Source organism: Pteropus vampyrus, unplaced genomic scaffold (genome assembly GCF_000151845.1).
Source record: "Pteropus vampyrus isolate Shadow unplaced genomic scaffold, Pvam_2.0 Scaffold353, whole genome shotgun sequence".
Classification (NCBI taxonomy): Eukaryota; Metazoa; Chordata; class Mammalia; order Chiroptera; family Pteropodidae; genus Pteropus; species Pteropus vampyrus.
Window position 1 is genome coordinate 497325 of NW_011889134.1, and position 13842 is coordinate 511166.

The following is a 13842-nucleotide window of genomic DNA, read 5'->3' on the forward strand; positions in this document are numbered from 1 at the left end:
CATCCAGTCTATGGTATTCTGTTATAGCAGCCTGAGCTAAGATGGTACCTCTGAGGTAGGGGCTAGTGCAGATGACACTTCATTCTGAGATTCGCAAGTCAAGGGGACTAGGAGAAAGCAGCTCCCAGACAAGTCTGCTTTCCATGATACTGTGCCCTAACAGGCTCGGGGTATGGTTGGTCCCCATCCAGCTGGCACCCTGGTATTCTGGCCACATTTTAGGATGAGGAAGCCAGTGGACCAGCTGGCTCCTCCCTAGGGACCTAGTCATGAGCATACTCACGGGAGGTACACATGCGGGTAGTCTTCCCAAAGGCTTCTCGGGTTTGTTAAATATCCTTCCTGTGGTGGGAGAGAAGAGATGGCATTTAGAGATGTGAATGTGAGACCTGCTGGGGCCCTGAGCAGACCCAGGGGTCAGGGACGCACCTAATCTCCAGTTGCCGGAAAGACAAAGGAACAGGAACCGTGAGAATGAAGGACCTCTCCATTGCCAGACCCGCTGGCATCTGGCTAGTGTCTTTACTGTGAAACAGAGGTGATGGAGTAGGAAGAGGTCTGCTGGGGTTAGGAATCTGTACCTGGATGTGGGCCTTATAATCACACTAGCTACAAGCTCTAAACAAGTTAGTCCCCAAGCTTCAGTTGGCTCATCTGTAAAATGAGGATAAAAATACTTGCCCTCCCAGTTATTGTTAGAAATAAATGTGACAGTTACGTATGTTTATGTGTCAGTGTCCAGTATTATGCCTAGCATGTGGCACTCAGGAAATGCTTGGAGAATGAATAAGCAAATGGACTCCAGAATCACCATCCACTGGAAAAAGCCTAGTTTGGCTTTTCACATCACCATGGGCCTCACTATGACGCCTCACCCCATAGGCCTCATAAGCGTAACATATCACACTGCATTGTTATTGCTAGTTGCCTCCATTACTATGCAAGTTCCTGCAGCCTGTGAACTTTTCCTGCCCTTCTTTATCTTTGGCAACTAGCCCAGGGCCTCTTATAGAGTAAAGGAATATAACCCGAAAACCTCTCATCACAAAACGTCTAGAAATGCTGGATGAAATGTAATAAATATTCTTTTAAATGCAAAGCAGAGCTTACAATAAGAAAGGAAAAACCTCTGGGACCCCAAAAAGGACAGGGAGCTAAAAGTTATAGCAATAAGGTAAAGGTGGAGGGCCAAGGTCTCTGTGCCCATGTGGAAACAGAAGATTGTGCCTTGGGAGGTGACATCTGAGACCCTTTTATAAAAATTGGGACCCTTAAAGCGCTACAACCTCAGAGAAAGAGTAGACCGCAAAGAGTTTGACGACCAACACAGGAAGATGAAGAAGCTGCCGCCTCATCCTGGGCTCAGGATGAAAACAGAAATATTATCCCCTAAAAATTTGTAACCTCAGGTTCACTTTCACATGGGTTTGGAGTTCAGATTTATAGCACCTGTGTGATCCAGGAATCATCAGGCTATGAAATTAGTATTAATAGTAGTGTTGTGAGCCAGTGATACCATTGGGACATACTCTCATCTTAGAATGTACAGGATTCTCACACATAAAACCTTGCTAAAGATGAGTTTACAATCCAAGATTATGAAACACATGAGGAAACGAACCACCGAAGGACAGGTTAGTATGAACTCATTTTAGAACCAGGAAAACAATGGGACAGACGGGAAGGATCTCTTGAATCAAAACGATTTTTCAGCGGCACAGCTGAAATCTGAGCTGGGCCACCAACTTCCTGGTCCAAAAACCTCAGGCCTGGTTGCTTCACTAAGTCAAAAAATTAATGAAGCCGGTGGCTTTCATGAAGAGGCTGAGAACAGCAGGTAGGCAGTGCTCAGGAGAAAGAGGCAGCCAACACAGTTTAGTGAGAAGTACTCCAGGTTATACTATCCATCAGCTCCTCAGTTTACTTCCCAGTGAGGACTGATCCACCCACTCTGGGACATTTCCAGTACTGTCCACAACCCCAATCCCACAACCTAGGGCCTCATTAATACAAGAACCTGATAGGTCGTCCGATCATGCAGATGCGCCAGCGTAGCCATGGAAACTTAGATCTGAACGAAAGGTATCATCCCAAACCCTCAGCCTCATTTCTATCTAGTCTCTTCTCATTACTACCGCCTTTACTCCCACCATCACACACAGACTGAGGCTCTGGGGCATGTGAAGCTGGAGGAGCCCACATGGCTGCCATACAACCCGGCCAATCACACACGTGGCTTCGTGAAAATGTTGGACCTGGGCACACAGCAATTCGCGGTCTTCCACTCTCTACCTCATTCCAGGGAAATCACAGAGGTGAAAACGTTCCTTCCTAGAGGAAGCAGTGATGTATTTAAGGAGGAAAATGGTACTTCTGGGACCGAGGTAGAAGAATTTCTGCCAAAAAAAGACTGGCCAAGGGAGGCAGCACCGAGAGAAATCTAAAGCCCAAATGATCTTGTGATTTTAAACAGGAACCCTCCCCAGCTTGGCCCCTTTACTTAGGGGACTAGGAGGTCAGAACTTTGAAGCCAGCAAGCAAAGTCCCCAGAAAAATGCTGCTTGCTTGCTTGCGAATGTCCAGTCTTCTGGGACTATGCGGGAGGGGGTGGAGGGAGGAGAGCATGGGGAGCCAGAGGAAAAATGACTCACTGCTCTGAGAACAGCCTTTTCCAGACCTCGGGCCAGGCAGCTGCCTGAGAGGGGCCCGGGGCAGGCATGCCAAGTACCTGAGCGCCCAAGGAGCCAGGTGTGGCAGAGGGAGCACCTATAACCGACCCCAATTCCCACCCACGGACAGGTACTGGCAGAGTGTCTGCGGGAACTTTTGAAATCCTTTGTTCTCTTCTGGTTCTACAAATCGACCTATGAGCTAAGTGAGGCCTGAACTGGAACAATCTCTCCCTTTCCCCCTCCTCCGACAGCCTTCCTTTTTGGTGTATGAAGAACAAAAACCATAGAAACAGCAGAATCCAGTCATAACAGTTGCTACCTAGATTCAGACGTACCTCATAGCATTTGTCCTACGGGTACAACCAAGTACTAAAGTTCCAGTTTAAGTAATTAGTCCATTAGCAGAACTCAGCCCTAACACAAGCACCAGCGTTCAAGGTGTTCCCTCTACCACGTTTTCACTAAGCACTGGACTTTAGGTTTTAAAATATGAAGTGAGGTACCCCAAGGAAGTCAGCCCATCCACCTTGCCACACTCCTATCACTCCACCTGTATAAATGCAGAGAAAAACGTCTGAATCAAACACCAATATAAAACTGGTTATTTCTGGAGTGAGGGATTTGGGATAAATTTTTGCTTTCTTTTTTCAACTTTCATGTATTGCTTACTTTTTTTTAAGAATGATCATCTATGACGTTTATAAAAGCGGTCCATTACTTTAAAAATTGTTGAAGGACAGAGCAAGAAGATGCATTTGCAGTCCGTTCATTCTCACAACCAATATTTAGTGAGCAGTTAGTTTGTGCCATGCACTGTACTAGGATACAGCAGGGAGCATGGTGCCTGCTCGCAAGCAGCTCAGAGTCTAGTGGGAAAGGCAGACAGCAAAGAATATGCACGTGAACAAGAAAAACACCACAGTAATGGACACAAATTGTGGGGGTTCTCTGAGGAGGCGACATTTAGGTAGAGGCGTAGCCAGCAAGAAGGAACCAGCCACGAGACGTCAGAGGACAGAAGATCTGATCAGAGGAACAACAACCGTGCAAAGCCCAGGAGGCAGAAACAGCAGGAGAGTCATAGCAGCCAAGGGAAGAACGGTGGGGCTGGGGCCAGTGGGATGAGATGGGCAAGGCCAGCAGGGCCTGGAGCACAAGAGTCAGGAAGAAAAAATTTCACTGCAAGTAGGATGGGGGATTTTAAGCAGAGGAATGCATAATGTGATTTACATGCTAAAAAGATCTGTCTGGCTGAGCAGAAAATGGACTGAGATGGGAGGGTGTAGGAGGAGAAACAGCCTCCGTCTAGAAGGGAGATACTTAGTGATCCGGGCCAGAGCCGATGGTGGCCTGGACTACAGGTCAGGGTTTCCCAACCTTGGCACCAATGATATCTGAGACTGAGTAATTCTTTGTCGTGGTGAGTGTCCTGTGCACTATAGGATATTCAGCAGCACCCCTCGCCTCTACCCACTAGATGCCAGTAGCACATTCCCAAATGTCCCCTGGAGGGCAAAATCTCCCCTGGAGAGAACCACTGGATGGGAGATGGAGGTGCAGGTAGAAAGCAACCAACGCAACCTCAGTGTGTTCTGGAGAAAGGGTTGGCAGGGCCTGCTGATGAACTGGCTATGAAGGGTGAAAGAGAAGAACCAAGTAAAACGTGCATCAAAACAAAAAATAAGATTAAAAAAAACACCTAGCTATTTTCACTTCTTTTACAAAACTACCCTCTCTTCTTCAACTGTTTTCATTCCACACAGAATGGTACAGATGGAGTAGGTGAGGGCTAGGAGCTACATGGTATTATTATTAGAAGGTGGGGTCACAGGAGGTTTCCAGGGTCCCCTAGGTCTCCATTTCCTGTTGGAGATGTTGAGTAGGGAACTGGCTCTCACCATAATAAAAGCCTGTTATGAGCTTCCCCAAGAAAAGTGCTACATTCTCCCAGACTAATTAGCATCATCATTTTCAAGCCCTTGAAGGCTGAGAGAAGCAAAGACAGAGCAGTTGAGCATTTCACACTCTGGAAGGAGTGTTAAGTAACTTGGCTGTTGGCCTCCAATCTGGTCTAAATGTGTCACAGCTGCTGTGGAATGTCTGGGGTGAGGTAGAAAGGGTAAAAGTGATTCATTCAGAGATGAGGCAATGCTTCTCTTGAAAGACCAGTTAAATGTGCGTGGTACCCTGAAGCTGTTCTGTCTCAGAGCAGCTCAGGGTCTCCAGAGGCAGGCATGAACCAAACACCAAGCAGTGGGGAGAGGTATGAAATCCAGCAGTATCTAGACTTCGCAGGGTCAGAATGTGCACTGCACAATGGCAGGGGGCGCTACTCGCGCAGACTACCTGTAAGTCCGTGGGACAGAGTAACACGTCAGCCCTGCTTCAGAGGACAGAAGTCTTAGGTCCTGCGTTCAAAATTCCTAGTGTTCTGTTCAGGAAAACTGTTTCGAAACTGTTTCGTGATTAAATGATAACAGAAATAAAAACAATGTACAAAAGAACATGTTGACGTTTCTGAGAATATGAATTCAACGTTCAGCTCCAGAGGCAGAGAGCTCCTTGGGGTGTGAAAGCTCATCACTGTCACTGAAGGAAGACAACGGGAGTGAGGGTGTCAGTAAAAGGCAGCAAAGGAAATTTATAAATGGTCACACAGGCCTGCTGAATTTTCCAACCCCAGGCCTGGATTTCTCATAGAACAAGCCTAGCTCCTGAAAAACAGACCAGGTTACAGACAGGTGGTGCTGGTGTGGTGAGAGAGGGTGGGTGGAGGAGGGATGCTAATTAAATACTTCCTAACAGGACAGGCCGGATCTTGTTACAGAGAATCCCAAAGGGCCGTCACATTCCTTTGCACGAAGGAATTTTGCTGTATCAAAGGCTGTTTGAAATAAGAGTCCTACTGTATAGAAAAGGGAGGTAGATCACTTGACTGGTCTTCCAGGCATTTGTGAGAATGGAACGACTCTCACAGGGTTTGATGTGTAGACAAGAGGATGCTGGCCTTGTTTGCAGGCCAACAGGGTAAAACAAAGTGCACTGGACTTAGAACCAGACACTCCCAGGTCCAAGCCCTGTCCTTGCTACTTCAAAGGCACGTGAGCATGGGCACACGGGGAAACTTAAGTGTGGGTTTCTACAATCCATAACACGGGTACCCAAATGAACATAAAACTTATCTTATGGGACAGCATTTGTGGGAGGGCCCTGTAAAATGACAGTGCTATCTAGATACATAGTACCATTACTGTAACCTCGCACAATAACTATAACAAGTAATTGTTTTCCGGACAAGTTGACTCTCTCCAGCTCTATCATTTGGCCTCTTTCTCACCACAATACCATGAGAATACAAAAATAGCTTCAGTTTTAAGAAACTGCTCCAAGTTTCCACACTGCTCCTTACTCCTTTTTCTTTCCAGCTAAGCCCTTCGAGGTGATCTTATTAGCAATCCAAGTTGAGCCATGCTGCCTGGCGGCCCAGGCACCACCCTTCCGCAGTCCCGAGGACCACTCACCGTCACCACCACGTAGAAGCACCATATCACTGAGCTGAGATGAAAGACGACCAGCTGTCCAGATTCATTGAACTTGCTGTGTTTGACCTTAGAGAGATGAAGCCGTTTGCTGATTTTCTAAAGAATAAAGAGAATTCCACATATTAATATATATGAGTATACTGGTAACAGGCAGGTTTCAAACTCCAGTTCCTCTCCATGAAAGGGCTGAAGTCTGAAGTCAGCCATAATACAAGTTCTTCAGTGCAAGCCTACTGTGTGTGCACACAGTGCTTAGTCTAATGCAAGTGTTTTAAGAAAGCAGCAGGGTTAACGTCTTCAGCCTAGATGTCAAGAAAGTAGCCCCCAACCAGGCTACGTATGACAGACCCATAAGGACGCTGTCCTGTCATATTTCAGACAGCTCTCTCCCCATGTAATAAATACTGCTGTTGCAAGCGCTGACTAAAGAAGGCTGTGAGAGGAGACAGAGACCATCTGGTCAACAGGTCTAACCAGGGCATGCAAATTAGGGGGCAAACAAGTTCAGAGCTGCAGCTTTCTCCTACGTGGGCTCCTCTAATCCAAGACATCGCCCCAGTTTCAGAATCTAGACACGTCACTCACATCTAAAATGTACTCCTGAACCACGGCGTGCAAGATGATGGTGATGAAGATGTAGAACAAGATCGTAACCAGGTCCTTCGGCCCATAGTGGTAGTGCACGGTTTCGCTGTCTGAGGAGATAATAATAGCCACGTCAGCATCCTTGGTGTGAAGAAACACTCTGAGACCCAAAAGTGAAAGGAGATCTGAAGGAAAATGCTTCCCTTTTTCTGTAAACCCCAGACTTAGAAGAAAGAGCTTCTTCCCTAGACTCCTACCCAACCAAAGTCTTGGCCCTTGGGAAGTGCCAATGGGGAGGACTAAGGAGAACCAAGCATACCACGCTTTTTGATGACTGCATCTCCTGAGTCTGGACAGGAGAACACAGTGGTTACAGGCCAGGGGATGGAGACAACTGATCTCAATCACACTGGCTGTGTGACTATGGATAAATGAGCAACCTCTCTGAGCTGCAGTTTCCTCCCCTGTAAAATGGATTATAGTTGTGCTTCATGGAGAAAGCATAGCGTGAAGATTAAGAGTCTGGACCCAAAAGCCTGAGTTGGTATCACAGCTCTGTCATTTACTTCCTATGGCATTTAGGGGCACCCCTATGCATGACCTTTCTCTGCCTGTTTCCTCATCTGTAAAATGAGGGTAAAAGTAATTCCTGTATCAAAGGGTTATTGTGAGAATTAGATGAATTAATAACTGCAAAGTGCTTAGAACAGGGCCTGGCACAAAGTAACTGCTATACATGTACTTGCTATTGTTTCTGTTGTTGATGTTGGGAGAATTGCATTATTGTGAGAATAAAATATATAATTTATAGGCAAGATGTTTACCATGGTGCCTATAAACATGGTGTAAGCATGAAATAAATGGTGGTTTATTAAAATATTATTTAATAGTAATCACTTAGATGGAATCCCAGATATAGATGTCTCATAAAGCTCTGCTAGGTAGGCTCTTTCTCCACAGACAGAGGAGGATTTACACCCGCATTTTCCAGTTGGCAGGCCACAGGGTTGCAAGAGCTTGTGAACTCAGATCTGGATCTCTGGTGCTCAGTAAAATCCCCTCCCGCCAGCAGGCACACAGGCCATCTTTCCAACTGTGCTGCATTCGCGCTGAGTCATACACACATGAGTCATCTGTCTTTGCTAAGATGCAGTTACCAGAAGGTCGATGGATTTCAGGGTGGCCACGGAATGAAGTAGAACTGATTGGGTCATTCTGAGAGTCAAATCGCTGGACTGGGAGAATGTGACAGTGGGCAGTGGTGAGGGGGTGAGAGGGGTGGTAAGGACAACACCTGTGAGAGGCACTGGACTGTTGAAATATGCAGAGGCTGCTGGAAGACTGACAAGCAAATGTATCTGTATCATTACCTACAGACAAGCATGTGGTACCAAGAAGTTAACACGGCAACACAGGGAGCCAAAGCAGATGAGGGCCTGACTCTAGCTGGGGTGGAGGTGATGGGCTAGCAGGTCACAGAGAACAGGAAACCCAGGAGTAAGTAGGGGTGGTCAGGGATGGGAGTAGGGGAAGCATCCTGGGCTGAGGAGGCAGCACCTGCAAAGGATGCAGAGAATGAGGCTAAAGCGCCGTGGGAACAGGGGAGGCTGTCATGGCAGGTGAAGAGGCTGCTGTGAATGGCCTGGGTGCCATGTGAAAAGGTGTGAACTTTATCCTGAAGGCAACATAGAAACATCAAAGAAATCAAATTCAACAGGAAAATGATGAATTTGAGTTTTGGAAAGTTTACTCTGACAGCAGCAGATAGCACTGTGCCTAGAGATAAAGACATCAGTCAGGGAGCTTAATGGTTTTCTATCCCTTACGGCCCATCTTCCTCCATTCTTCTCTCTTCATTCAGGCCCCTGTGGTTCCTTACCTGGATCACTATGGAAAACAGTATGGTGGTTCCTCAAATTAAAAACAGAACTACCATATGATCCAGCAATTCCATTTCTGAGTGTATACTCAAAAGAACTGGAAGCAGGATCCTGAAGAAATATTTGTACACTCACGTTCATAGAAGCATTACTCACAACAGCCAAAGGGAGAAACAACCCAAGTGTCCCTCAGTAGGTAAAGAGAAAAACAAAATGTGGTATACACATACAATAGAATATCATTCAGCCTTAAACAGTAAGGAAATCCTGTCATATGCTATGACACAGATGAAGCTAGAGAACACTATGCTAAATGAAATAAGCCAGTCAAAAAAAAGACAAATACTGTACGATCCCATCATATGAAGTTCCTATACCAGTCCAACTCACAGAAACAGAAAGGAGAATGGTGGTCGCCAGGGGCTGGGGAAAGGAAAATGGAGAGCTGATATTTAATGGGTACAAAGTTTCAGTTTTGCAAGACTGGTTGCCCAACAATGCACTTAACACTACTGAACTGTACACTCAGAAATGGTAAAGATGGTAAATTTTGTATTATGTGTATTTTACCATAATTTAATAAAAAACAAATACCAGTGCCCAGGTGTAATAAGTGCTCTGGCGTGGACTGAGACTGAGGGGGAAATAACAAAGAGCAGAGGGTGGTCGAGGAAGGGTGGTCCAGGAAGGGGCACAAAAGTCAAGGTGTGCAAGGGGAGAGGGCTGGTGAGGGCGGAGTGCAGGCCCTTTGCGGGAAGAGCCGATGGACTGAGGAATGGAATGAAGTTGAAGAGCAGGGGTGGGGCAGGCCGCAGAGGTGGGAGGGCCTTGTGACAAAGGGCCCCCTTACAGGTCACGGCAAAGTATCTGAAAGGCAATGGAAAGCTACTGGAGGATTTTAGTCACCTAGGTACTTATAAAGATCCCTCTCCTGCAGCATGTGAAATGGGTTGGAGAGGCAAGGGTGGAAGCTAGGAGAGCAGTCAGAAGGCACCTGCAGGGACTCCAGGCCAAGGGCGTGGTGGGAACCATGCACCAGAATGGTGGCAGAGCGGCGGAGAGAAGACAAGTTCAGATAGATGTGGGGGATGGAACCAAAAAAACAGCTGATGTACTGGCTGTGGGGAATGATTCTTAAGTTCTTTCTGGAATCTCATCTGTAATCTGTAGCCCTCCACAGTTTCACAATTCTTCAGCATGTGTTGTCTTGCTTTATCCTCATAACCATCTCATGAGACAGGCAAGGAAAACTGATGAAGAAACAGGGTTCAGTGAATTAGAGGACATGGGCCATTTCTCATGTCTCCCAGTGACCAAAAGCCTCCTCGGGGTCAACCCAACCCCCTCGTGCCCTCCCTGGATCCCATGTCCTTTCTGGTAAGAAGCTGCTCCTTTGATCTCTGTCTCCTACAACCCCTAACTAGCAGCAGCATAGCAAACACTCCGAAGCTCTGCTCTGATTCATATACATTATCTCTACTGCTTCCCCTTATCTGCTATCTTCCTACTTTTGATCAGAGCAAGAAAGTAAATTGGTTTGGCCTCTTCTGCTTTCGACAGCGCTATGGCAGCTGTAACATTGTGTTCTAGGAGTCTATAAATAAGTTGATGTTTTTGATTCTTTTTTCTTTTTAAATGTTTGGTTGCCCACTAATTCTTATAAAAATCTACTCACTACCAAGTTAAAGCTCCTACTCTTTTAAGCATTGCCCCTATATCTCACTTGATCCCTCAAAGAAAAAATAGCAATGGCTTGGCAGTAACCTATCATGATTTTTTAGAAGAGAAAGTGTCAATATATCTCTGAGCTATTAGACCAAGAAGGTGATTCTGGTCGCAAGTTGCAGCAAAATGCCTACAGAGACCAGGCAGGTAACACAGATGAGCAAAGTGGTCCAGGTGTCTTAAGATAAATCCTTGCGACACAGAGGTCTGCTGCATTAAATAGGATAGTCTTGGATTCCAAAATACTTTCCACTGTTTTTCCTTCAACATGTCATCCTCTTGGTCTACCCTTCACATTTTCACTTAGAGAGAGGAACAAGTTTAAGAAATATCCACTTTCCTTTAACCTCAAGAAAAGAAAAACAACAGTTAAAACTGGGATAAATGGTGACCGACAGTCTCAATGTCAGGGACACACTAGAGAGAAGTGGTAACTGTGGAAAACTGCAAAACACATGTCCCGAAGGGATGAAGGAGGGAGCGGGGAAGGTACTTCTCAGCCACTGTGGCCATGGGAAGGGTACAGCCCAATGTGGCCAGATTCTCAATACTTTAGAAGCAAAGAAATCATCTTCACATGAAATCATCTGATTTTAAAATATTGATGACTAATTCAAAAAATTTAAAAACACTTTATGGGCCAGCACGAAACTGGCCAAAGAAAACACATTTGAAGCCAACTCTGATCACAGGCCACCAATTTGCACTCTCCAGCCTAGATGACCCTGATACCTTTCCAACACCAATATTCTATGAGTCTTCTTCCTATACACCCCCAAGAAGTATGTCAATATGCCCTACTGTAGAAATAAATCTAGGTTTAGAAGAAAACATCTTCAGTAATGATCTTCTCACTATAGATAAATTATCCTATCTCCCATCAAAATTGACATTTGCTTTGCTTATCTCTGATCGGTTTTAAAAGAGAGCTAAAATAATCAATAAAGAGGCTTGGTTGTTTTGACAACCTGTTATCAGATGTCCCTTTTCAGGAGTAACAGCCTTACTGACCTCCTGCTTTGCTTCCTATGACTAACAGGTATTTTCCTGTTTCCTCTGATGTCACCTGCAAGCACTTCTCCTGCATGCCTTTACATGTGCCGATCGCATATTGATATCACCGTGCAGGCTCTGACCTCCTCCCCATGACCTCCTCCCCATGACCTGAGCTGGTTGATGGCCACTTGTGTTTTTCATATCTTCTTAGAGTTCAGACATCTGCCAATGAGACTTCTACCTGTGCCTGAAAAACTGGTTGTTTAAGGAACATCAATACACAACTTAGATGCTTCTCTCTTAACCAGTTTCCTTCCTCACCCCTTCAAATCTGGATTTGTAAAATTTACTTTTTTATGGTTTCTGTGCTTACAGCCAACTCTGTTTTCATATTATTTTGAATCTTATAATATATTGAAAGATTCAAAATAATGTGAAATATATATGTATATTATCCGAACTTAGACTCGAAAAAAACCCACTATCAGCAAAATCAGGAGGCAAATGATCGCCTAGGGGAAAATGTTCACAGTTCAGATCATAAACAAAGGGCTAATTTACTAATATGTAAAGAGCTCCTAGAACTTGAAGATAAAAAATCCAACAGAGAATGGGCAAAGGCTATGAACAGACAATTCGCAGAAAGAAAAAAACCACAGATGGCCCTTATCCATTTAAATGATGCTCAGCCTTACACAGAAGAGAAATGCAAATTAAAACTACAATGCGATATCATTTCACACCTATAAGATTGGCAAAAATCCAAAGCTTGACAATGCACTCTTGCTAAAGCTGTGGGGAAACAGACTCTCACAGACTACTGGTGGGAATGCAAAATGTACCTCTTCTTTAGAAGGGTAACGTGGCAGTTTCTATCAAGATTACAAATGTGCCAGTCCTTTGATGTGGCAATTCCACTTTTGGGAATTTATCTTATAGCTAATGCCTGCCATGTTCAAAATGGCAGGCATTACAAAATGATATGTGCATAAGGTTATGCACTGCAGCACTGTGTTTAACAATAAACTAATGGGAACAACCCCAATTGTATTCATCTTCAAGGGAGTGGTTAAATAAGGCATAGTTATAACACACTGCAGAGTGTGGCTGTGGACCAACACCATCAGCATGATCTGTGAGCTGAGCTACACATTCTTGCACACCAACTCCAGACCTAACAAATCAGAAACTCTCGGAATATGGCCCAGGAGTCTGTATTTAACAGCATCTCCTGGTGATTCTGATGCCTGCTACAATTTAAGAAGCACTGATGTAAACAATGGAGCTGCCTTTAAAAATTAAAGAAAGAAGATTAAGAAGAGGTAAAACTAACCAGGAGACTTAGAAAGCAGAACGGTGGTTGCTCTGGGGGGTTACTGACTAGGAGAAGCCTGAGGAGGCCAGGACTGCTGTACCTTGATCTGGATGATGGCTACACAGGTGTGCACATATGTAAAAATTCATCATGCTGTATCCTTAAGAATATGTGCACGTTATTGCATGTGTTATACCTAGATAAAATTTCTGAAGAAAATGATGATGTTCTCTAAGTACTGATATGAAATGATACCCAGGATACATTATTTAGTGGGGAAAAAAACGAGGTATAGACAGAACATACAGTATTCTACTTGCTATGTGAGAAAGGGAAGAAAAATATGCATTTGTATCTGCATAAAGAAACACTGGAAGGTGACACAAGAAATTGTGTAAGAACGCACAGGGGAACAACAGTGATTACCCACAGGGGATTGGGGTGTCAAAGGAAGGGAGGAAGGGTGAGAACAAGACTTTCACTGACTTTCTGTACAGACTTATATTTGAACCACCACATGAATGTTATCCTCTATTCAATATTTTTTAAGTAAATAAATCTTCAAATTCTTCTGGCTTTGTATGAATAAAATTTTAAAAATGGTGTCTTCCCCACCTCATTGCTCTGTTTTTTCCCAGGGGGCCCAGACCAGACATGAAAAGACCTGAAGCTCATGTCTGGAGCTGCCAGTTTCCTATCATGGGGTCCAGGGTCTCTCTGCCTCAGTTACCACTTCTGGACAATGGGCATAATACTATCTACCTTTTCTTGCAAAGCCGTTAAGAATGAGAGACAGCTGACTTATAAACTGTAAAATGCTACGCAAAAAGATGAGACCATTATGATTGCTTCCAAAAGAGAGAATCAAAACTAAAGGAACAAAACAGTTACCACCCAACATACACACAAAAGCACTCCCATCAGGGTGCTCATTTAGAATAACACAAACACTTGCTTTGTGCCAGGCACTGTAGTGAGCATGTCTTACAAGTGACATCATTTATGCCTCACAGTAATCCTGAGTATTATTAGCCCCATTTACAGACACAGCAGCTGAGCCCTAGGACTCTTAACCATGCTACTGATGCCAGGGGCCACCTCCCAAAGGACCTACCTCTGACACTTAG

At 44.8% G+C, this 13842-nt stretch overlaps 1 protein-coding gene across 1 annotated transcript in view; it reads right to left on the bottom strand.

Annotated features, from left to right (window-relative positions):
* TRAM2 (translocation associated membrane protein 2) overlaps nt 1-13842 on the bottom strand; it is a 68276-nt gene that overhangs the window by 12336 nt on the left and 42098 nt on the right. Inside the window, exons 3-5 of the mRNA XM_011379075.1 lie at nt 6800-6909; nt 6194-6310; nt 284-342 (exon numbers count right to left, since the gene is read on the bottom strand). Coding sequence (XP_011377377.1) covers nt 284-342; nt 6194-6310; nt 6800-6909 — 286 coding nt within the window. The remainder of the gene's footprint in view (nt 1-283; nt 343-6193; nt 6311-6799; nt 6910-13842) is intronic.